The sequence below is a fragment of the Pleurodeles waltl genome, chromosome 3_1 (genome assembly GCF_031143425.1).
Source record: "Pleurodeles waltl isolate 20211129_DDA chromosome 3_1, aPleWal1.hap1.20221129, whole genome shotgun sequence".
In the NCBI taxonomy this organism is placed as follows: domain Eukaryota; kingdom Metazoa; phylum Chordata; class Amphibia; order Caudata; family Salamandridae; genus Pleurodeles; species Pleurodeles waltl.
Genome location: NC_090440.1, coordinates 522497401 through 522523507, shown reverse-complemented (window position 1 = coordinate 522523507; position 26107 = coordinate 522497401). Strand labels below are relative to the sequence as shown.

Here is a 26107-nt window from a genome sequence, read left to right as displayed (position 1 = left end):
AAGGCAATGTGTAAAGTATTTGTGGAACACACATGCACCAGCCACAATGAAAACACCACAATAAGACTCTACACAGGTTTATGAAAATAGAGATTATTTATCTGAGTAGATCAAGACTAAAATGACAAACATCCAATAAATATATCAAAATAAATTTACTTTAAAGCATGTCAAAAAGGAGCGTTTTATACAGGACTTCCTTTAAAACCATTATGGTATTTTTGAAGAACACGTTTATCATAATGTGAGGAGCATAGTGAAGAATGATCAGGGCCCCTTGGGTCCGGCCAGGGTATTAAGGCAAAATTAAAACATGCTTAATCTCTCACTGCAGGGAGCATAGTAAAAGTCTCCAAGACTGCTTGGGTCTAAACTGCCAGGGAATGTACTGCTGGGGCGGGGGGCCAAGAGCAAGGAAATACCTGGTGCGGGCCGGTGCTGTGGCAGGAAACAGAGTTGTGCTGGAGAGTGGTTCACCGGACGAAGAAGTGTAGGTGTGAGCAGCACGTCACCATTGCCTAGGCAACCAGATGGGGCACTTGGACTGCAGCGCTGGAGAAAGAAGCAAAGGTGCTGTGCTCTTGGGAGAACTCTCGGCATGGGACAAGCAGGTCAGGTGGGCACTGCACTCCGACTGGGCGCACAAGAAGACTTTTCTCCGATAGAGAGAAGATTCTTGCTGGTATGGTAAGTGTCAGTGGGGATGCTCACAGAGCCTTTGATGAGCAGTGCAACAGGCTGAAATGAAGCCGCTCATGGAGTCTTTGATAAAACAGGGGGGCAGGCCAAGATGAAGCCACTCTCAGTCCTTGATAATTAGTGCTGTAGTGCCAATTAAGCCGCTCACAAGGTCTTTGATGTCTTCGAGACCTCAGGGTAGAACACAGGGCAAGCCAGCATGCCCTTGGAGTTACTCTGGGTGCAGTCTGTAGCACCTCTTGGTAGGGTAGATGTCAGCAGGCATCTGGTCAGCGCATCAAAGCAGGGCAGCAGTTCCTGGGAGCAGTCAATCACAGCAATGGGGCAATTCTTTCAGCGTAGTAGCCTTTACTCAAGCAGAGGTTCCTCCAGATCCAGAAGTGATCTGATCTTAGGGATTGAAAGTCTCAGTACTTATGCCAAAAAGTGCATTTGATGTGGGGGATGACTTCAGAAGGCTTCTCTGAAGTGCACAGATCTCCCTTTCAGCCAAGTTCCAGCTACAAACTATCAGTGGGAGGTAATCAGCCCCTTTGTATGAGCTCAGACCACTACCCTTTGAAGTTAAAGTGTGAGCCCTTCCCGACCTCCTCCCCAGAAAGACCCATGAGTATGGAGATGAATGCGGATGTAGTTGAGTATCCTGGTTTGTGGGTGTTTGAAGGGAATGCACAAGTGCAGCTGTCAACTAGCCCAGGCTAGATGTGCATTGGAGACAAGCTGTAGGCACACAGGGCAGTGAGGGCACATAAATGCCCACTTTCTAAAAGTGGCATTTCTAAAATAGTAATAGACGCAGCTACTCTTCTCTGATCAGGAATCACAGCTTAAGGAATTCCTAATGCTGGCCTATGAGAAGGGCAGGCCTCACAGTAAAGAAAAATTACTTTGGGACTTTTCATTACCAGGATGTATAAAACTAAAAAGTACATGTCCTGTCTTTCACTTAAATGGCACCCTGCTCTATGTGCTACCTAGGGCCTACCTTACCGGTGATGTATATGCAAGAAAAGTGGAGTTTAAGGCTTGGCAAGAGGTTTTAGATACCAAGTCGAAGTGGCAGTGGAACTGCTCACACTGGCTCTGCAGTGACAGGCCTGAGATATTTTCACAGGTCTACTTAAGTGGGTGGCACAACTAGTGCTGCAGGCTGACTAGTAGCATTTAATTTACAGGCCCAGGGTATATTGTATATCATTTTACGAGTGACTCACATGTATATTAAATATGCCAGTTGTGGATACATCAAGGTTACCATGTTTAGGAGAGAAGCACATGCACTTTAGCACTGCTTAGCAGCGGTAAAGTGCTTAGAGTCCTAAGGCCAACAAAAAGATACAGCAGCAAAACAGGATGTAAAAGGCAAAACGTATGGGTTAAGACCACCCCAAGAATGCCAAGTCTAACAACTAAGCTCAACAAAAACAAACTGTATATCATAATCTATCCTATTAGTAGCTTGTTTTCATAAATAACTTCAGATCTGAGTACTTCCATTTCTAAGCAATGTAAATAAGAGGTTTTACTATCAAGCCATTTAATGGTGTTTAATTTTATAATTTTCTGAAGGATAGAATGCGGAGCTGGACACCACCAAAAGGCATCCAATAAATCAAACAAAACCTGCTTCAAAAACACTTTTGAATGAAAAAAGTGAAAAGTACTGCTTTCAGGGTCCCCTGCTTAATGGATCAACACAAAGGCAATCTCATGCGCTGCAGTGCACCCTGGGACCCTGGAAATGTGCAATTCAATCAAGTCAAGAACAAGTTTATTTCAGTTTAAAAAACCCTTGATACTGAAATTACGTCAAATTTCATATAAATAGTATTGCAAGCACATAAAATGAAAACATAAAATTAAGAATATAAATAAAGAAAATAAAATAAAAAAAACTTTCGAGAGACTGGTAAAATTCAATCCTTTTTACATGGGGTGAGATACTTCTGTTGTAAAAAGTGTTCTTGGATCCTGCATAAAGGCAGAGCTCCTCTAGTCTTCATTAAAATTATCAAAGACTCCATTAGAGAACTTAAAAAGTATCTACACTGTTGCAACCAATATCTGGTAAACTGCAAACTAGTCAATGAAAAAAACATAATTTAACTCATCTTCAATTAGTGCTTTAGACATGGAACACATTGAGCCCTAGGTGCTCATGGACATTGTTCCTCAAATAGACAATTCTGTTTTTTAAGCTGTTGGCATAAATGATAATGATGTACACATGAAATTGTGTCATTTTAGGCCACTTTTTCTTTGCTGAAGGCAACTTAATTAATTGATAACAGTACCATATTTGTGCAACATGGTGAGTTACCTTTTCAGGTTTGGTATCCCAACACTCCATCATCAGGGTTTGCAGTCGGTGGAACTGCACTTCCTCTAGTCGTCCCAGTATTGGACGGATACCTTTGGACAATTTCTTGGCAATCTGAAGTTGATGATGACCAAGTGCTGGCCTCTGCCCAGACAGCAGTTCATACAAGACCATACCATAGGAGAACATGTCCACCTATAGGAGAAAATGCATGACATACAGCAATAGCCAGGATACATCACACAGGCATTTTAGGATAAACACCATACCATGTATGTTTTCAACATTTTTATTTATCAGACTAAAATATTCATGAATATTGGATAGACCCTTTCTGAAATCCTGACGCATCAACCCACACTCTCAAAGAAGGACCTCCCACATGCTTTTATAAAATACCCTGAACATCTCCTAAGGAGGACCTGGCATATTTGAGTACCTGATTACACTCTGCACTCTTAAAGTAAGTCCAGAATATTCAACAAATTGTAGAAAGACAGTTAGAATTAACTAGTCAGTAACCGGAAAGAGAAGCCCTGAGGAAGGCACCAAGGTAGCTGTAATTATCAGCTTCTCCTCCATTTTGGAGGTGTTTATGGACAACAGAAGACATAAAAAGCCAAATAGATCGAGGTTTGGTGGCACAATGGGTTAACTCAGAGGGATGGTAGAAATGAACACCCAAGCACAGTCCAGCCTCTCTGATGTCTCGCTACCATACGAATGTCCTGTTTTTCTAATGGGACAATCTATCTTACATTTGATGTTTTAAATATACACTTTTCGGCTAATACTGTTCTTTTACAGCCGTAACAATAGATTGACAGCAGCAACAATGAATTTTCAAGTATAAATGTAATACTGTGATTCAGTTAGAATTTGATTAGGTTCGATATATCATAGAGTGAGGCATTAATTCATGCTATATAATACACCTAAACCTTTAAAAAAAATATATATATATGTATATATATATATATATATATATATATATATATATATTTATATAATATATATATATATATATATATATATATATATATATATATATATATATATATATATTCCATAAAAGGCGAAACAGTCTTCCAGCGAGGAGAAAAAGGGAATCCGATAAAACGCTGCAGAAAAAAAAAATAATACAACAATATTCAAGCATCATTAGTGAGCATACCTAGCTATATTCCTTACCGTTAGATTTATCGAGAATAACATTGCAACTATTATAAGAGAACAATGAAAAAACAATTTTGATCCCATGGTGGCATCTGTTAATTTCGTATTTGGCTCCTACACAATTTATAAACATTACGTGTGAGAGTAAGTGGGCATGCGAGGTGTGTCCAAATTTTGTGTGGGGGGTACATATACCTATTAAATGTGTTCTCTTAAACGACGAGGGAAAAGGGTGACAACCAATTACTGGCAAATGACTACAGACAGAAACATTAACATGCAGTACTCACAAGGTTATCCCCATTGATACGCCATATTAGTAGTGCACCTCAGTACCCTGGTGAAGCCTACAGGTCTGTCGTTCATCTTAGCTGGTTGTTAGTAGTATAATGTCTCATTAAGCCAGATTGGGGCCACATGGCACTATCCCTTAAAACTGTTATTTCCAACCTAGTTCATTTGTGCACATATGCAGGCTGCTATTTCATGTCCGATGGTTGCCTAGCCTTCCAAGCCATAGCAATAGCCAGTTTAGCCAGAACCAGGGCTAGATCTAGAAACCTGGGAATTTGCCTTATCTGTTTTGGTCTATGAAAATTACCTAAGTGGCATGAAAATAGGTGATGGGCTAGTGATTTACCAGATAGTTCAGATAAAAATCTACCACTTGTGCCCAAACAGGAATGATCAGTGGGCAAATGCCATTTCATAGGTATAAAATCAGCACTCTGCATTTGACATCTAGGGCAAGCATCCAACAGACCCAGATATATTTGGGCTATTCTTTTCTGTGTAAAATATGTCTGGAGCAAATGAACAAGTTACTTACCTCCGGTAACGCCTTATCTGGCAGAGACATATTCTAGTTGCATATTCCTTACCTTTGAATTCTCCACTGGCGTCAAACTGGATCCAGAAGATTTTCATGAACAGTACACCTGTCCGCCCTTAGGTGACGTTGATCGACTCTGCGTCCGTCATCGGTGTTGTCCACACCGGATAAGATGTCGTGGGACCTATATAGGCCCCAACCCAGCGTACTGACATCAGTTTCTTTTCACAACTTTCCAAGCCAGAATTGCAGAGCCATAAAGAAACTCACTACTGGTGCGTCAAAACTAAGGCCCTTTAAGGGGAGTCCCTGCCCCTAGAAATCAGTTCACAGAGTGGGAGGATGTGTGAGTCGGTAAGAGACCTGAAACTAGAATAAGAGGGTCATTCTGACCCTGGCGGCCGGTGGCCGCCAGGGCCACAGACCACGGGAGCACCGCCGACAGGCTGGCGGTGCTCCAATGAGCATTCTGACCGCGGCGGTTCAGCCGCGGTCAGAAGCGGAAAGTCAGCGGTCTCCCGCTGACTTTCCGCTGCTCATTGGAATCCTCCATGGCTGCGGAGCGCGCTCCGCAGCCATGAGGATTCTGACCCCCCCTACCGCCATCCAGTTTATGGCGGGAAAGCCGCCATGAACAGGATGGCGGTAGGGGGGGTCGCGGGGCCCCTGGGGGCCCCTGCCGTGCCCATGCCAATGGCATGGGCACGGCAGGGGCCCCCGTAAGAGGGGCCCAAAATGTATTTCACTGTCTGCCTTGCAGACAGTGAAATACGCGACGGGTGCAGTAGCACCCGTCGCACCTTCCCACTCCGCCGGCTCGATTACGAGCCGGCATCCTCGTGGGAAGGTCGTTTTCCCCTGGGCTGGCGGGCGGTTTAACTGGAACCGCCCGCCAGCCCAGGGGAAAACTCGTAATACCCGCCGCGGTCTTTTGACCGCGGCGCGGTAATTTGGAGGGCGGGATCCTGGCGGGCGGCCTCCGCCGCCCGCCAGGGTCATAATGAGGCCCTATGTCTCTACCAGATAAGGCGTAACCAAAGGTATGTAACTTTCTTCATCTGATGGAGACTTCTAGTTGCAGATTTCTTACATCTGAATAGATACCCAAGCAATACCATCCCTGGAGGTGGGTTTGTGAACCAAGTTCATACCAGAAAATCATGCAGGTCAGAACGGGCAAAGTGCCATCCCTACGGACCTGACTGTCCTGACAGTAATGCTTGGTAAACGTTTGCAGGGATGCTCACTTGGCCAGCTGGCAGATATCAAGGACAGGAACCCTGCGTGCTAACGCAGTGGTTGCTCCTTTGGCTCTGGTAGAATGAGCACACAAACATTCAGGGGATTGCTTCTTGGCTAGTGTGTAGTAGATCTTTATACAGAGTATAACCCATCTGTAGAAGGTCCGGTTCTGCTCTGCCCAACCTTTATTTGCACCCACATAACTGACAAAGAGTTGATCCTCCACCCTGAACTCTTTTGTACGATCAAGGTGCGTAAAAAGTAGGCAAGATTGGCCTACTTGAAAGGGTGTAACCACTTTTGGCAGAAAAGAAGCCCTAGTGCAAAGCACCACTTTGTCAGGATAGACAGAAAGGTATGGAGGCTTGGACAACAAAGCCTGCAGCTCACTCACTCTGCAGGCAGGTGTAATGGCCACCAGGAAGGCAGTCTTTAAAGTAAGAAGCCGAAGAAGACAATTGTAGAGAGGCTCAAAAGGAGCGCACATCAAAAACGTCAAAACCAAATTCAAATCCCATTTGGGCATAATGAATAGGGATGGAGAAAACATGTAAGATGTTTAAGGAACATATGTACAATAGGGGACTTAAGCAAAGAAAGTTGATCATGCAACCTCAAAAAAGCAGAAACTGCAGACAAATAACCTTTGAGAGTGTCCTTAGCAGAGTCCTGTTGGGCCAAAAAAAGTATAAACAACAGAACCTCAGATCGAAGGGTAGGAAGGGGGTCAAGAGATTTGTCTTTGCACCATGTCTCAAATGTCTTTTAACAACAAGTGTATACTATCTTGGTGGAGGGATGCCTGGCTGCCAAGATAACGTTACAGACTTCGGGCAGAAGGTCAAAAGCTGTTAACTGTCAATGCTCAATTTCCATGCAAGAAGGCAGAGAGTGGACAGTTTCAGGTGCAGAACCCTCCCATGCTGCTGCGACAGAAGATCCTCCTGAAGTGGCAGTCCGACCAGAGGATAGATGGACATGCTCAGCAGCTCAGAATACCAGACTCTCCTTGCCCAGTCTGGAGTCACATGGATTAATTTGGGCCCGGTTGTTCTTGATCTGCTTCAGATCTCTGGGCAGAAGTGGTATGGGTGTAAAGGCGTACATGAGGCCTGAGTTTCACTTGAGATGAAAAGCATCTCCAAGCAACTGCCAGCTTGGAGACTCCAAAGCGCAGAACTGTTGGCACTGCATGTTCTCTGTGGAGGAGAACAGATCTAACATAAGCTCTCCCCACTATTGAAAGAGACCTTGCGCCACCTCTGGATGGAGATGCCATTTGTGATCCGTTAGGCATTTTCAACTGAGTTCATCTGCTGCAGTGTTCAGAGAGCTGGCCAGATGTTGTACCACCAGGGAAATGCCCTGCTGTTCCAGCCACATCCACAGGAGCGGAGCCTCTTGACAGAGGGTTCATGACCCCAACTCATCCTGCTTGTTGCAGTACTACATGGTGGTGGTGTTGTCTGTGAACACCTGAACTGTCTTTCCCTTGACAGAGGGAAAGATGCTTTCAATGCAAGCCAGATTGCACGGCGCTCCAACAGGTTGATGTGGAGTCTGGATTCTGTGAGAATCCAGATGCCTCTGATCTCCACCTTTCCTAGATGACCGCCCCCTCCCAGGACTGATGAATCTATCACTACTATCAGATCTGGTTGGGGAAGAGAGAGGGATCTGCCTCTAACCCAATAGCGGTTTGTGAGCCAACAATGCAGATACTGAGCAGTTCCCTCTGAGATCTGGACCTTGTGGAAGAGATTTCCCTGATGCTGTGCCCACAGAAACTTCAGGTCCCACTGCAGAGCCCACATATGTCATCTGGCATGTGTCACCAGCAGGATGCAGGAGGCCATGAGGCCCAGCAGCTCAGAGTCATTCTCACCGAAATTCAAGATAGAGGCTGAAACCTCGATATCATAGCATGATTATTCTGGACTCCTGCTCAGGAGGATAAGCATGAAACCCCACAATCCACAGTAGCTCTAATAAAAGGGAGCATCTGAGAGGGAGTCAGGTGTGACTTCGGCACGTTTATGGTGAATCCTAGCAAATGCAGGCCATAGTCTGGAGGTGGGAGATGACAGCCTGGGCGAGCCCGCCTTTAACAGCCAGTCATCAAGATAGGGGAAGCCTGAAACCCCTGATCTTCGCAGATGAGCTACAACCACCACCATCACCTTGGTGAACACCCCAGAGGAGCTGGTAAGGATAGTTGGGAGCATGGTGAACTGAAAATGCTTGTGGCCTACCGTAAACCGCAGGTAACATCCTTCTTGAGGAAGTGATTGAGGGATCGAAGGTCTAGGATAGGGCAAAGGACATTTTGCTTTTTTGGAACCAGGAAGTAGCGGGAATAACAACCACAACTGTCTTCTGGTACCGGAATCCTCTCTGTGGCTCCCTTGGCCAAGAGAGCTGTAACTTCCTCACGGAGAAGGGACAAGTGATTCTTCATCATCCGACCGTAGGATGGTGGAATAGGAGGAGGGTAGTTTTGATGGGGAGGAAGTAGCTCCTTCGGACTATCTGCAAAACCCTCCTGTCTGACATGATGGATTGCCAGAGGAGCAGATGATGGCGGATCCAGTCTCCAACTGGTCCCTAATGAGGGAGACCCAGACTAAGAAAGTTTAGAGGCTGCTGCAGAGGGAGGGATGGTGGACTGGCCAGACTGCTGGCTCCCTGATCCATTAGGTCAGTAGATTCCATTCCCTCAGCCACTAAGAGGCTGGCCAGCATGCGTGGCACGGTGGCTGGAGAGGAAAGGACACAGTTGGAGACCCTTTCTGTAGTCACAAAAGGGGCAAAGGGCAGACTGGAGGTGGTGAGGGGGCCGCCGCGTGGCCCAAGGGCCTGGCTATAGCCCAAGAATCCTTGAATTGCTCGAGCACTGAGTCTGCCTTGTCTCCGAAGAGATTGGTGCCACCAAACCAAAGGGCACATCCACCAAAGATGCTTGGACATCCCCTGAAAAGCCAGATGTCCTCAGCCAGGCATGGCACCTCAATGCCACTGTCTATGAAACCTCTCTGCCTATTGATTTGGTTGTGTCCAGTCTGCAACAAATCATGAACTTTGCTGCCTCTCTCCCATCAGCAACAGCCTAAGAGAGTACAGCCTGGGCCTCCTTTGTGGCAGCACTTGCACAACCGTGTCCCACAGAGTGTCGGAGTAATGGCCCAAAAGGTATGCAGTGTTCACAGACCGCAGTGCAAGTTTGGAGGAAGAAAATATCTTCTTCCAAAGTCAATCCAGCCTTTGAGATTCCCTATCTGGGGGAGTGGTAGGGAATGCGCCCTCAGAGGTAGAGGCTAGGATCATCAAGCTCTCAGGAGTGGGGTGTTGATTCAGAATGCTTGGGTTGCCCGGAGCTAGGCGGTGGCGGCGGGCAATCGTCCTGTTCACAGGAGCCCCTGAGCCGAGTTTCGGCCAGGTACCCAGAAGGACGTCTGTGAGGGCCTTATTAAATGGGAGTAAGAGTTCTGAGGTGGAAGCTCCTCAGGAGGTTAGTCCTGACTGTCACCAAGGGCAACTCAAGGTCCAAGACCTCAGCCACCCTCCTCCCCACCAAAGAGTAAGAAGCTCCCTCTTCCGTAGCCACCGTAGGAGGAGAAAGAGTGCCAGTACCTGGAGACGTACCCAGTTAGCAAGCTTCACTCAAGTCTGAACACCAGTCCATATATTCTTCAAGGTGCTGGTATTCTAAAGGGTTCAGCGACCCCTCCCATTCATCCGACCGGCTCGGAATTGGCATTGTCCGACACCCATATGGCTCTGCATCAGAGTCTGGAATTACAATAAGGTTGGCACCGCCCGGGGCTGTGGGCAGTGCCAGGGGCATCGGCGTACAGACCGGTGCCAGGGACGGTCAAGGTGTACCGACCAGCATTCGTCTGGATGCAGAACGGAATCTTGGGTGCACAAAAATGAGGCGCATTGCCTCAAAAAATTCTCCAAGTTTGTCAACGGTGGTTCCGGCTCCCAGAAACTCAGGGAGGCACGGAATTGGCCCAGCTGCAGGTTCCTTGGAACAAGGCCTGGAGCGTTGATGCTCTCTCATCTTGTTAACTGATGGACAAGGGGAAGACGAAGCATGCTTCGATGACTTCTTTTTTTGTGCTTACTCAAACATCCCAAGAACTTAGAATGGGATGATGATGACTTTGGTCTCTGTGACTGATCTTGGGACCTTCCATGTGACCAAGACCTCGACCTGCATGGAGCCAAGTGTCAGCTGGCACTAGCTTTAGGGACCGTTCCCTAAAAGCCTTAAGATTCATGTCCTGGCACTCGCAGCATGACTTCTAGTCGTGGTCGTGCTCCAAACACCAAAGGCACATGAGGTGCTGATCTATCACCGACATGGACCGATGACAGGACCCACAGGGCTTGAAACCGGTCTTCCTAGATGACATCCTTGACACACCAAGAGTATAGAAACTCGAAAAAGCCTCAATAAAGAGTGAAAAAAGTAAAAGACAGCCAAACAGGGGTTGTTCTCTTCGGATCAGCATTTGGCACGGAAAGAAAAGAAACAATGTTAGTGCACTGGGGTGGCACTTATATAGGACGCGCAGTGTCATATCTGGTGTGGACGATGCAGACGACAGACATGGAGCCGATCAACACCATCTAATGGTGGGCAGGGGTATTTCTCACGAAAATCTTACGGATCCAGTCAGACGCCTGGGGAAGATTCGAAGGTAAAGAAATCTGCAACTAGAAGTCTCTATGAGGTAGTTCTGGGTGGTTTTCTTGGTGTATAGCAGTATTTTGTCCCACTCTTTGTCTGATAAATCCTTACCTAATGTCTCCTCCAAGCATGTCCTTACATTTGTCAGCTCTAACTGCAGAGCAGTAGAAATGGTATCAAAGACGAGCTGTGGCTTGTCTGCATGTTTTGTATGTCAATATCACCTGAAGGATGGTGTTTGTAGGTAGCTCTATATCACCTTATCTTCAGGTGTTCTGGGCTGCCATCATCAGGGCGTTATGAGTAAAGTGCAAGGGTGCCACATGTGTGCAGTGTCCCATTTAAATACAAATCCCCAACTACATTCACACCAGCATCTGTCCAATGGTGGTGGTTATGCATTCTGGCTACAGTCTGGCTAAATTCTGGGAGTAGCTAGAGAGGGATATCTGAAGTGTTCCACTCGTGGAACCTCAATCACCTCCACAGCCATTGCCAGCTTTGTCTGGCAACTTTCATTGTCCGGGGACAATAAGGAGGAGAGGAGCATTATCTACAATCACCTTGTATGGTGTTAAAGGCTCCACCATGGCTTAAAGTTCTGTGTTTTTTGGGCCCAGACAATAACCATCTCATTGGTCTCTGATCAGCATTTTTGCTATAGCAGCAGGTCCCATGAGCAAAAGTGGGAGTGGGAAAATTTAAGTGAGTGCCTAGCTGACATGACGACCCTGTCAATATTACTGGATATGAGGTGAGTTGTGCCTCTAAACATTTGGAACCCCAAGGACCATGTTTCCGACACCACAGGGGACTGTTGGCCTCCTACAAATCAGGCTGCTCTGTAGAGCAAAACTAGAAAAGAAAAAAAAATGAGAAAAGACACTACTTGATCCAATGAACTTGCCAAAAGTAGCCAAAATTAGACAACAAAGTCATTAATGCCAATAAGGAGGTTTTGGGTTTCCTCAATTACAACAGTGTATTATCTGCCAAAGATTGATATATGGGCCCTCATTATGACCTAGGCGGTAAATGCCGCCTACCGCCACAGCGACGGCCTCCGAAAAGACCGTTGCCGTGGCTACCTACCATCTGCCATATTATGACCGTAGCCAGAATTCCGCCAGAAGGCTGGCGGAATTCTGGCTACGGTCATGGCGGCGGACGGCATGTTACTGCCTGGAGGTGTTCTGGTGGCGGACGCTGCTGCTGGCAGCAGCGCCGCGTCCCATCTCCTGCCCGAGGACTCCCTGCAGGCAGGTAAGTCGGGTGCTCTGACAGAGGAAGGGAGAGGGGGGTATTGTGTGTGTGTGTGGGGGTGTGTGTGTGTATGTTTTTGTGTGCGTGCATGTGGGTGTGAGGCGCGTGGAATGCGTGTGTGCATGAATGGGTGTGAGTGTGCGTGTATGTTGTGTTGTGTGAATGCGTGTGTGCTAGGATGTATGTCAGTGTGTGTTGATGTGTGTGTGAGTATGAATGTATGCATGCGTGGGTGAATGTGGGTATGCATGTGTGTATGCGTGAGTATGTCTGTGCGTGTAGGTGTGTGCATGTCGGGGGTCAGGAGGGGGAGTGTGGGGGAGGACTCTAGGGAGGTGGCGTGGGAGACCCCTATCAGTGCCAGGGAAGGTATTCCCTGGCACTGATAGTACCTACCGTCATGGTTTTCTTGGCGGTAAGACTACCACGAAAACCATGGCGGTAGGCGGGGTCATAATCCCGAGGGTGGGACTGTGACGGCCGCCTGGCAGAAGACCGAAGTCTCCAGCCCGGCAGCTGTTACTGCCCTGGCGGACGGAGTGGTACATTGGCGGTTTGGCTTGAACCAAACGACTAATGTCATATTTTTGGGAAAGGTACCACCAGCATGTTTTATGGAATCGTACTATAACAGCCTTCCCACAGGGTCATTGGCAGTATCCCTCTTCCATATGCCACGGAAAATAAGGACCATAATTGATGTGCTAGTTTGTGCTCTATAAGTGGTGTAGAATTCCCATGGGAGGCTGTCAAGTCCAAGCGTTTTACCTGGTGGGAGCAATTCTATCACTGCAGCTATTTCCTCTATGGCATTGGGACTTCAAAGGAGAGAGCTTGATCTGCATGAGGCGCGGAAGAGGTAGCCCATCCAAATACTGCTGTGGCACTACTGGGACATCACTCTGGGGCACTGTGTACAACTTAATATAATAGTGTGCAAAGGCTGTGTTTATATCTATTTGAGTGTGAAATAGTGTGCCATCTTGATCCTGGATCGCACAAATGGGAGTCCAGGACACCTCCAAGTGTATCAGCCAAGCCAACAGATGACCAGCTCTGTACCCACTTGTTGTGTAGCCTTGCCACATACTCTTGGCATTTTTACATGTTTCAGGCCGGCCACTTGAGTATCACTTTGCTTTTTCTCTTCGACTGTGGTTGGAAGGAGGGTTGGATCAGTGACTGCCACCTTCTCATGGTCTCGAAATTCCATTCCATTTTAAGGGCCTCATTACAACACTGGTGGTCCAAGGACTACCAATGCCGTGGTGGCAGTCGGACTGCCACATTACGACCCTGGGGACCACCGTCCCCACTAGGAACATGGTACCTGACGGGCTGATGGCAGGTGGCGTTGTGGTCAGCCACGACAGCGCTGAGTTCAGCACCACCGCGCTGATCACTTGTTCAGTTTTCGCCACCCTTTCCATGGCGGGGCTCCCATCATGAAAAGGCCGGTGGAAACCCAGTGCTGGGAGCCACGGAGGGGGGCCTGCACTGCCCACAACCATGTCACTAGTTTGGCGGTCGGCTACTAAGTGTCTCATCTCGCAGTGATTTCCTAACACTATATGTAGTCATAATACAAAGGCCTCGAATTATGACTTTAAAGGCATCTGACTCGGTTGCTCGCTCTACTATGAAGCATACATTCTCCTTAAAGTAATAATCTATTTGCTCCTCTTTTGATGTGCAGGATGGTATATGCAAGAGTGCTCCTACTGACAGCATCAAGGTGGGGATCCTTCATAGAGGTGTAGTCCAACCCAAGGTAAGTAAAAGAGGATTGTGGATTGGATACAACCCTGCTGAAACATTGTGCAACCTTGGAAGATAGTGCTGTGACTCTGTCCCACAAAAGCAGGTCAAGAAGCGTATGGACAGCATGCACTGAGAATAAAACAAGAACTCCTTGCTCTGTAAATAAAGCCCCCTCCAAATATCCAGGACCTGCCAGTATCATAGCCAATATGTAAATTTAGCCACCAATGCTACTGCTTGTGACTCCATAGAGGGAGGATGTGACCTATCCTTCTCGTAATCTAGAACCATTCTGCAGTTCCCTCCAAAGCCAAGCCAATGCCTGAAAGTGCAAACACACTGGACACAGAGCCTTAAGGAAGTCTGCCTGGTGCATATATACTCACCAGCGTCATAGTCCTGCCAGCAAGAGTATCCTCCAACATTGTATATCTGTCCTCAATGTCAACCATAGAGTTAAGCTCAATATGGCTGCTCAAGTCAATGCAGTGTGCACCTCCTGCTTCCACATCCTATGCCTGCTACGAAAGATCTTCAAATGGTTGCCTCAGAACACCAGATGGACCGTCACACAAGTACTCATCACCAGCAGGCTGGACTACAGCAAGACACTCTGCCAAAATCTCCAAACAGCTTGTACACAGACTCCAGGCCATCCAGAAAAGCGTTGCAAGACACATACTCGACCCCCCATTCCGCACCCATATCATACTGCACCTCAGGAAGCTTCAATGGCTTCCCATTCCCAAGCGCAGACAATCCAAACTTCTCCTGCACACATACAAAGCCATACACAGAAGAGGGCCAGAATACCTGAACAGCTCCATGCACTTTCACCAACCCACCAGACACCTATGCTCTCCCTCACTTTCATTTGCACACATTCCCCTCACCTGCAAAAGCAACACTGGAGGTCGCTCATTCTCTCACATTGCACCCAAGTCATGGACAACCTCCCTCAACACACAAGCCTCCCCCTTACTTCTTGAGGTCTGTAGGAAACTGAAGACCTGCCTCTTTGTATAAGCACCTTGGGCATCACACGCCTACACACCTGTCCAAGCGCCTGGATACCATCTCTACGATACTTTACGTCTCTCTATGTTACACCACTCCAGTCTATGGCACTTTACTCTGCTCTACTCCCCTCCACTTTAAGACACTTTACTCCACAATGCACCCCTCTGCTTTTGCTCCTTCACTCTACCACACACTATGTCCCTCTACTCTACACCCCCTTTCTCCACACCTTACTCCATTCCCTCCACTCTACAACATTCTGCTCTATGACCCTCTGTTCTACTCCATTCCACTGTACATCACTCTACGGAATACCAGTCCACTCTACGACACACTACTCCACCCCACCATACTCTATGCCACTCTATAGACCTCCACTCTACTCTACAACATTCTATTCCACTCTGTCACTCCACTCTACTCTGCTCTACTACATGCCACTACACTCTACACCACTCTCCTTCATTCCACCCCACTGCACTCCGCTGTACGTCACTACTCCACCCTACCATACTCTACTGTATGCCACTCTACTCCATGACACTCTACAATTTGTACGATTTAATTTTCAAACATTAAAACAGTAATTTGCAAAAAATATAAGTACACACCAAACAAATACTCAAATTACTAAATATAAAATTCTTTTATATTGAAAAAATATGCAAAAATCGATTTATTTTATTGGGAAGGTTGGCGCTACATCTCGGCAACTACCTTTTCAATGTTTGGTTTTATTTAGGAAAGGTGAATCCTCAGGTCAGATTCCACCTATCCGGAGTGATTTCGGTTTTTATTTGTTTAGGTATGCAAGATCTGAGAAAGCTTTTTCACATAAATAAGTGAAGGGGAAAGGAAGTAAGCCATAAGGGCCTCTCATCTCTCCCTAGCCTCTCTGTCACATGTACTTCATTTGTTTTATAGCACCTATCATACCACTGTAGGGTGTCAGGGCACTTTACAGGGGACTACAAGGTGTAGGATTCACATGTCATCCACACTGGTAGGCATTTTCTAAGAGTGCTTGGTCCGGAAAAGAAACAAACTTAGAATTCAGAACACAGCACAGTGATTAGCGATGACGTTAGCGCAGTGCATAATTTTTAAATAAAAATGTGCCAGTGCCCAAAGCCCTTCTCTTAAACACGTGGCTGCTGCAATTAAATGTGGGTACATGGAATACTGAGGCTGCATAATCCTGAAGCCATCTCGGACTCTTCAATCCAAATAATGGCACTCTCTGCCACTCCAGCAGCTTTCTACTTTCTCCCTTTGTGACGCTTTTTCGTTTTTCCCTTCCTCCATCTTTCTCATATGTGTCTTTTGCTCGCAGCAAATGCTTGAGGCAGAAGAATAAGCCCCGGCCCTCAAAAGTAAGTGCCGGTGCTCAGCACCGGAAACAACAAGCACAAATTAAGCACTGCGTTAGCAATAAGAATGTATTTCTATCCAAGCAAACCTTTTTTAGCAGCACAAGGAAAATGAAAGACTAGGAAAAAAACAACTTTCTAATTTGTGCCATGCGGTTTGCAAGCAGCTCTTTAATGGCAGTTCACAGCTCACTGTGCTAGATTACGATTATGAACTGCCTAGTAACAAAAGAATCTCTGTGACAAAAGCAGTAACCCACTGTGCCATGCACATAAAATACTGTTCTTTGCATGATACACATTCTTTGCAGCAGGCATATTAACCATCTACCCTACCTTTGAGTCAAAACTGCCACTGCACAAAACTTCCATCGCTCTCCAGCAGATACATTAATCACCTGAGTTAGCTTGACGCTTTTATTTTTGCAGTACAAGGAGCTTTGCAGTGCGTTTAAAACAGCTCAACAACGGAAGTAATAAATATGAAAACACGCACGCACGTGTTTGTCAGAGGCCCCAGCTGGAGAAGTGCCTTCCTCCCAGCCCAGGCCTGCGGACCCCCTGGGAATGTGTGACGGACTCCTTGGGGTTCGCGGACCACAGGTTGGGAACCACTGCTCTACTCCATTCTATGCATTCCATGACACTACTCTACGCTACTTCTGTCTATGACACACTACGCAATTCCCCCAATGCCACTTTACGCAACTCCACTCTACTCCATTCTACTCTACAACACGGTACTCCACTCTATACCAGTCCATTCTATGCCACACCAGTTTACAACACTTTTTGCCACCTGTCTACTCCACTCTATGCCCCTCCACACCACTTCACTCTACAATACTCTACTCCACTTTACATCACTGTACTCTACCCCCACAACACTCCACTCTACAGACCTGCCAACTTGAGAGGAAAATTGGCCGTGTGAAGAGGGGGAATGGCTTTGGAGGGGGCCAAAGCATTATGGCGAGAACTTCCTGAGGGGGCCTTCTGCCCTGTCCCCTGCCCCCATTGATCTCCTCCTTCCACCATAAAACCCATGGTTGTTGAGGCTGCTGGTGATGTCCCGGGGTGTTTTCACACCACTTTATGGACATTACCTGCTTGCAGGGTCAAAAGACGATCTGCAAATCCACACTTTGCAGTGGTTTCTAGCTCACCTTGCCTGCCACTGTGATTTTGGCTCCTCACAGGGTGGCCGTGTGATGGCAGTCAAAATCGTGGACACACTGTAGCACAGTGTGAGTTGGCAGGTCTGACTCTATGACACTGTATACACTCCTCTCCACTCTACAACCATCCAATCCATGCCAGTCCACGAACATCTATGCCACTGTTCTCCATTCTATGACTCTCTTCTCCACTCTACGCCACTCCACTCCATTTTAGCCATGCTGAACAGCAGCCCTGCTGGTGTACAATATAACTAAAACTCAATGGCAAAGCCAATAGGTTTTGCATAGGTAGACCTATTGGCTTTGCCTGTGTTTGTTTTAACAAATAAAATGTTCCAATGAGTTATTCCCACAGTTCATGACTTGATCGCCAGCACACCAATGCAACACACCACCACACAGCCAACAGTATTTAATCCATACCTAAAGACCTAACATCTTACTAAGGTTAATATCTGATTTCATATTTGCAACAACATAATGTATGAAATAGTGTCAGAAAATCGAATCCAAGCATTTAAACATCCAACACAAAGCGGGTATTCATGTTTGTCAGATGGTATTTGAGCTGTTTTTCAAAATTGAGCATAATTCAGTTTTCGTGGAATAATATAAAACCAAAGACATATGTGAAAGAATCAATGTCAATTAATTTACAGAATGCTCTCCCACGTTGTAGTTAGGTTTGGAGATATAAATAAATCTCTCGTGGAGTTGCAATTACTTGCCACAGAAGGAACCCCAACACCTCTCCTCTACCAAAAGACACTTTGACAACACATTGGATTTATATTTTCACATTTCCTTATAATTAGGTAACTACATTTATGGAAAGGTGGGTGTTTGCTTGGTGCTGTTAATGTTGTGTTTCCCATTATGGTGTCTGTGTTTTTCTTTATGAAAAACATACTGTATGTGGCTGAAGTCCATCATATATCAAAACAGACTTATTGTTAGGTAACTGATGCTACAATGGTCTGCTCCAGCGACATACGTTGTGCTAACAGACATATTCGTATAATTCTTCAATTGAGTGTACTGGTACTGATGACATTTAATGCAAGTAATCTCATAAATAACTTGAGCCAGCCCACATGCGGATAGCAAATGGGTGGAATATGAATGCTTTAATAGCTGGACTTGTCTAAGCACTGAGGGAACAGGTAGGAAATGGCTAACGGTTACTGAAAGTTAAAATCCTGCAGGTTGTAACAAGGGGCAATGACTTGGCGGAGAAGGAAAGAGGGGCAATTTCTTGGTGCAAGAGGAAACCCACTCCAACATATCCCAATATAATGGTCCAAAATTCCTTGGAAACCGCAGGGGTATCCAAATGTGCCAGAGGGAGCAACACTCTAAGCCTAACCTGCAGGAGGGCCGGATATCACCCAGAAGAAAACAAGCACTTCAAGTCTGTTTACAAGAAGACACACTATAACCTAGAAGAAGTGAGCGCTTCAGCTCTTGTTTGGAAGATTATGTTTTTATTTCATAAGAGAAGTGAAGTTCGGGAAAGGGGGCAGGATAGATATCTGTTTCTGGTTGCAGGTCACTGTAAAATGTTCAACAATACTGACCTACAATAACACTGGATCCCCTACATCACCTACCACTACATCACAAGGTAAGTGTAGATTATTCTTAACTCAACCTATACTTAGCCTGGAAGTTATGTATAAGAGAAGTTAAGAAAAGTAATTATACTATAATCATCCAATGTGGTACTAGTTCGATGTACCGAATGCCATACTGTATTCAGGAGATTATTGCATGCATATAGTAAACCCCCACTTCTGAAGCTGGGAAACTGTTTGCCATAAACACAAAATCTAAGGTTTGCTACTGGAAAAAGCAAAATATGATACACAGCCAAAACACAGTTGAATGATGTATAAACGCGTGTAACGCTCTTGTAACAAAAAAAAAGGTATGTTAAAAGACCATTTACATTGTTACCTTTTCATCATAAACTACTCGGGGCTTGATCTCAGGAGCTTGATATCCAGGAGTCCCTTCCACGCCAAGTGCTCCCTCGTGAAAAGACTGCCTGGAAATGCCATAGTCGGACAGCTTGACGTTCACATACTCCTTGACATCCAGAGACCACACTAAGATGTTGTCCGATTTCAGGTCGCAGAATATGATGTTCTTCTTATGCAGGTAAGCAAGCCCAGCTGCGATCTGGTATGCCACTCGCTGGGTCAGCATATGCCCAAGTGGCATAAAAAGAGAGCCTACGCAAAAGCACAATAAAGAAGCAAATGACAAACGAAAATATCTTTTTTCCTAACTTGGGATCATGCAACAAAAAATTGTCACTGGTGTAAAAAAAAAAAAAAAAAAAAAAAAAAAAACAATGCGAACTCTAACGCAGTGTCTGGAGTTCGATTAGTACAGAATGGAACAAAATGATTTGACTCGAGCCATATTACAGAAACATTTTTGCTCGAAAATTAGGTAAAACTATTGAATAATCACTACAAAAAAATAACACAAATCGATTTTGCACTACTTTCGTTACTTATGTAACACAAATTAAACAAAATGATTTATTCAAACACAGACTCCTATTTCATATCTGACAGGATAGTGGAAGTGTATATTGGTGTGTATTCATGTGGAGACATAAGAATCCTTGACGTGAGGGTGGATACCAGTGGATATGAGGGAAATGGCGTGGTCCTAGGGAACAGAGTGTATGATAGCAGGGGAATGAGGCTTAGGTGAGCAGTTTACAGAGTGAGTGGAGTATGAGTGTTCGCTAGAGAGGGACTTATCCAGTAATACTGAAGTTAGAAGGGCCTCCTGCGTCTCAGTCTTAAGGTCTAGATCTCCTATAATAATTAGGGGAGTGGAGCACAAGGGAGTCGATTATGTTGCGGTTGTCAAATAAAGATCCAATGGCTCCTGGCCATTGATGGATGATGACAATTTGAGCCCGAATGTTAAGAGAATGGCATCAACAATATTCCTCAAAGCAGAGATTGAGCTGCCAGGGTAGGCATGGAACTTTGGCAAGTAGTCTGCCTAGAAGGTTAGCAGAATGCTTTAACTACCTGTGTGAGTGATATGAGGTGTGTGGGTGCACATGTGTATTTATGTGTGGGCAGTGTCTGTGTGTACACGCCAGTGTAGGTGCCCTGGTCCATGTGGAGGCCTGTCTGTGTTGCAGTATCTTAGTAGATAAAGCTGGGCAATATAGTGGATGTGGTAGGTGAAAACCGACTTATTGCAGGTGGACCAGGTGTTTCATAGGTACAATCAGGGTTGGATTGGGGAAGCGGGCAGTGAGACATTGGGCGATAGGCCAGTGCCTAAAAGTCACCTGTGGGGGCTGTTTTTTAAGCCTTGCTATCTTCGCCAGCCCCCGCCAGGTCACTGTATTGTGGGGTGAGCTGGCTGTCAGAGGGCAGGGCCTTGCATCACTAGGTCTGCCATGGCAGACTTCAGCCTGGGCCCTGTGGGTCTGCACAGACCCCCAGAAGTAGTAATCTTTCTCCCCTGCTAGACTGTCAAACTGAGGCGGGGATGGGAAGAGTAAAGCAGCCTTGCTGGGAAGGAGGGACTTCAGGTGATGTGGCCACTGGGCCATCTTCACTTCAGCCCACCCACACCTCCAATGCCAACCAGAAGCTTTATTCTTTGCTTCTTCCCTCCTCTGCCAGGCCATAGCCCTGAGGCTATGGTGGACTGGGGAGGGGGTGGGTGGGATGCGGCCTCACTGTGGGGCTGTTGTTCCTCTGGCTGTAGGGCTATTCTCACCTCTTCCCCCTTGGGTCCGGCCCATCCCAAAGGGAGTGTCTCTCCCCTGATCCTCCCTCACCAGCCATCACATCACATTCAGGCTTTTGTAGACGGGGAGGGTGGAAGTATGCAGGGGCTTTGCTGGGGGCCAGGAGTTGTCACCTCAGACTTAGAGTCTTTTGGGCTTAGTGGAGGGGGGAAATCGTGGGGAACCAATGTATTTGCAAACGCTTAGCTGTGAGGCCACCTTAATCAGAGCTGCAACTTTGGAACTCAGGAACTAGGTTGGAGTCCAGGCACTGGCTGAACATACTGTGATTATGGCCAAATCACTTAATCTCCCAAGACCTAAACTTAAAACGAATTTGATCTCCTGTGATGCAATGGCTGCTCATGTAAATCCCTCCAGTGCCCTTGGGCTGAGTTCACGCCAGGGGTACCTCCCTAATAAGGGCGGAGGAGCGTCGTCCCCCCAGCCAGCAGCAGCCACTGCAAATCCTTTCACAGGGAAGGGATAATAAACTTTGTTTATTATCCCTTCCCTGTGAAAGGGGCAGGGCATTGGGAGTGACTAGAAGAGGGGAGTGCACTGTGCACTCCCCTCAGAGCTCATATGTGTTTGGCCGGCTGTCTCGGGCCAGCCAAACACACATGCGCACAGTGCTCTCGGCAGCCCAGCAATGCTTTATTTTATTAATTCCTCGCCCCAATGCCCCCCGCACGCCACCCTGCCCCCAGTAATCCCCACGAGCCACGACTGGTTCACACTATATAAAACTACAAATGAAAGGTAAAAAAAAAAAGGTGAAAAAAATGACGTGTATTGTTCATGTTTTAAAATTCTGTAAAGGGCAGAGCCAGATAATGAAAGAGGTGTCATATATATATATATATATATATATATATATATATATATATATACACACACACATACATATATATATATATTCGTATTTCTTTTTCACATGGCTTTTCTGCCTTTGTTATTTTGACGATCAGTCACAGATTATTAGGCAGGTTCACAACTTATTATAAAGTGCATTTGCTTTACTTTTACTGTTTAAAGAACATACCGATTAGGGGAAAGAAATACTGGATTTAGGTGATTATCTTCATTTTCCAACCCGCCAGGATGTTGAAATACCCGTCAAGCCAGTAAAAAACCGCCAGGTGACAACTCTAGCCTGATCAGGTGTTGTGGCCCTTGGACCATTTTATTTTACCAGGCCTGTCCAGCCAAAATGCAGTGCTTCTCGTGTTTACCCGTGATAATGCCTCTATAAGCTTTATAATGCTAACGTTTCCAAACATTTGCATAAAATGAGTCCATTGAGATTAATCAATTGCTGCTTCTTGAAAGGGCACGAACCGGAAATGTGGGCAAACCTTTCATTTTTTTTTTTTTAAGGAGTGCAAATCGGACCCGACCCTGGGTATAATTAGGTAGTACCGGTAGACAACAGAGGCCTAGTGAACACTGGTAGAGAACATTGCATAAGGAATGTGAGCCATCCAGATAACACGCCAGACTTCTTCACTGACTCTCGGGCAAACTTTAATCTTGCCACTGGTACTGACACTCTCAGCTGAGAAACCAAGGAGGCAGGCTCCTACAACTAAAGAACCCGGAGACTAAACATCACTGAAAGACAGAGTCTAGGGAGACTAAGACAACTCTCTTCTGATAGGCTTTTATTGGGGTAGACCTTTCCTGGCTGGCACATGCTAATCACTCTTTTACTGTTCTTTTAATGTTCGCATCATGCATCACCCATGTCTTTTCTTCTGATATGCTGGTCCCCTGCAGTATTTTACTCAATTTGAAAGTACAGCCACCGAGAATAAACCAACAGTTGTCAAAATACCAGTAGTGCCCCCAATATAACTGAGGGAGAAAGTCAAGTCCAAATATTTACATATATTTATGTCTAATGAAGAAGAAACAAGACAAAACAGTTGAAAGGTTACCTTTTGAGCGTTCCAGTATGACGCTGTTGAGACTTCCCAGCGGCGCCAGCTCCAAGGCGAAGCACAGAGGATGGATGCAGATCCCAATGAGGGCCACGATGCAAGGGTGCGTCAAGGAGTGCAGCATGCTGGCCTCTAGCCGGAACTCAGAAAAATTCCGCATGGCTTCCATGGCTTGCAAGTGCCTGAACATGGTATCTGGCGTCAACAATATAAATGTGACACGTGGTCATTGTAGCAGTTTGGCAGTTGGAGTCAATTGTACTGTTCAGTTAATAAAAGCCATCGACTTTGGGGACAATTAAACAGACTCATTTGTATGAGTGAAAAAATCTGTGTTACCATGATAGTCACCAACGATACAAAGAAGTTTTGGATCTTTTACAATAAATGAATATTTCTGTTTAGTTCTCTCTAATTGTAAACACTTGTTTCATGGTTTAAAGGACACCATCACGGCAATCGATGCTTCAGGAAGGGCTGTATTGGAGCATGCAGCCTCAAAGACCATATTATGTCTCTATTTAGGCTGTTTATCTAGTTTCAAATCACTTTACGTTTGATCTTTATGAAAATGAAACAGTATGGTTGGATATATATGGCCCAAAGCTATAGAGAATTTGTGTTCATGACTAGATGTAATAAACTGCTCGTCACACTTGGAGGTCCTGGCGTGGCACTGATGACCTGCAGGTGGAGATACTTTATGTGGTCTTGAGTAGGTATTTTGGCTTCAAATGATTTCTATAAGGAGTATAGACTTTAGTGTGAAGATAGGGACCTCTGTGTGATTTAAGGTAGGTGAGGAGGACTGCTTCAGATATCTGGTAACTAGAAATAGTTTTGTATGGTTTGTGGTATGCATAGCAGTTGTTTGAATACATAAAGAATGCTGTGGTTGCTAAGTAAAGAGGTGGAGACTTGCATGTCACCAGATATGGGATTGGGAGACTTATATTCTCATACTGTATGTATCATAGGTTGTATGATGTGCAGGATAGTTAGAAGTGGCAGCAGCAAACTATAAGAAAGTAAGCTGTAGACCATGATGTATGAAAAAGAAGCCAAACATTTTTGTTGGTCCTTTGTATTAACTAATTAGAAGCTTGACTGAATACTATCTGAAGGTAGGCAAGACTCTTAGGAAAGAAACTGTTTACCATAAAATGTAAAGGGGCTGCTTAGTATGTAGAATTATGGGTTATCTGGTAATGACTAAAGAGACTGTATTGTACCTGTGGATGTTTCACATTATATGCAGAGACTACCTTGGTGTTGGATTGCAGGATGTGTGGTAGTGTTTAGGGTCAATGGGCGATTGGCATCAAGGGGAGCATGTGGTCTCTTTTGAGAATAATGGCTGGTTAGATACAAGGACTAAGGTGTGTATGCCCAGGATAGATTCTGGTTGGTATCACAGTCTATACTGTATCAAGATGAAAGGCTACTCGGTGTCTCGAAGAGGAAACAGTTGAGTATCCAGAGCAGAGGAGTGTTCATGTTGGAGCTTTTGGTTTTCGATAAAGAGTGGCTTTTTGTAGTCCTGAATGGGACATGATTTGGTGCCCGGGTCTGTTTGATACAGGATTCCTTCTTAATTTCTTCTAGGAGTGTAGGGCTAGAGTTATCTGAGGGAGGAGAAGTATAAATTGTTTTATTTTCATGTTTGTAATGAGACAACAGGACGACAGAAAACGTAAGTAACTTGTGACAACCTCAATATGTTAGACACAATATCTTAAGTGTACATTTAAGCCGATACAAATTAAGTGAATGTGAAAAAAATACTCTGAAGTTAAGTAGAGGTATTTATTTTATTATTATGATGTTATTCATCCCTTATGTTATTTGTTTTATAATGAGTCTAGATTTACTTTAGCCTTTCATTCATCTCTATTTCATAAATGTTTATCTTTCATGGAGGAACAAGATTCGCACCCTTTCCTCTGGCCACTCTGATAGTCTTACGGAACCTCTATTTGAGCAGGCACATCCTTGGAGTTTGAAATGTGGTCAGACTTTGCTTGGGTGATAGTAGGGCAATCAATTTTTGTATACGACCCACGGTCTTTCTCTTTGACCATTTAGGTGCTGGATTGAACATGCAACTTTTTATCTGAGAGCCTAATATCGTCTCAAGGTTATAGAAGCAACTCGCTGTCCAATAACAAATTGCTTTTCTGCTGACAGCTCCCTTGCACGCGGCTGGTACATCACACCAAAGAATGTATTCAAGTAAACAGGAAGCGAGCTGCCACAGACACGACAGCCACCCACTGCCGCATCCGTTGGCCTTCTGAAGCGAACTCGAGTTTTTTCACACAGCTTAAGGCCCTCGGCAGCCGGGAACACTAAGGGTCCTCAGAGAAAACGTCATCTGGGAGCTGTTGCACTATCCAGACACAAACAATCGTCCATATCTCAGAGATATTCATTGGCCTTGAGCTAAGTGGGACCCCCTAGAGGGGTTCCAAGCAGAGAAACGCAAGCTCTAGGTGTTCAACGAACTAACGTGCAAAGGTTAAACGTTCTCTGCAGTAAACACTCACGAACAGTTCACTTTCTGTGAGTTTTCTGAATGCCAGCCAACACTTGTGTGCAGATTTCTGGAAACAGTGCATCTATTTTGCTTTTCTTTTAAAAAAATATTTGAAGTGGACTACAGATAATACGAACAGTAAAACTGTAAGTAAAAAGTAAAGACTGGAAGATTAGAAGCTGTGCGTCACTGAGAAGGACGATGCCATTATATAGAGGAACACTATGTGTTACTCAGCAAGACAATGGCATACTTACAGAGGTATGGAGCTTGTTAGTGAGCAGAAGGATGCCATA

The 26107-nt window shown here is 45.5% G+C and overlaps 1 protein-coding gene across 3 annotated transcripts in view; it reads right to left on the bottom strand.

The window, feature by feature from the left end:
* LRRK1 (leucine rich repeat kinase 1) overlaps positions 1–26107 on the bottom strand; it is a 654776-nt gene that overhangs the window by 65090 nt on the left and 563579 nt on the right. For all 3 annotated transcript variants that reach the window (XM_069222803.1, XM_069222801.1, XM_069222802.1), the window contains exons 26-28: positions 23273–23470; positions 19517–19794; positions 3020–3214 (exon numbers count right to left, since the gene is read on the bottom strand). In XM_069222803.1, coding sequence (XP_069078904.1) covers positions 3020–3214; positions 19517–19794; positions 23273–23470 — 671 coding nt within the window. The remainder of the gene's footprint in view (positions 1–3019; positions 3215–19516; positions 19795–23272; positions 23471–26107) is intronic.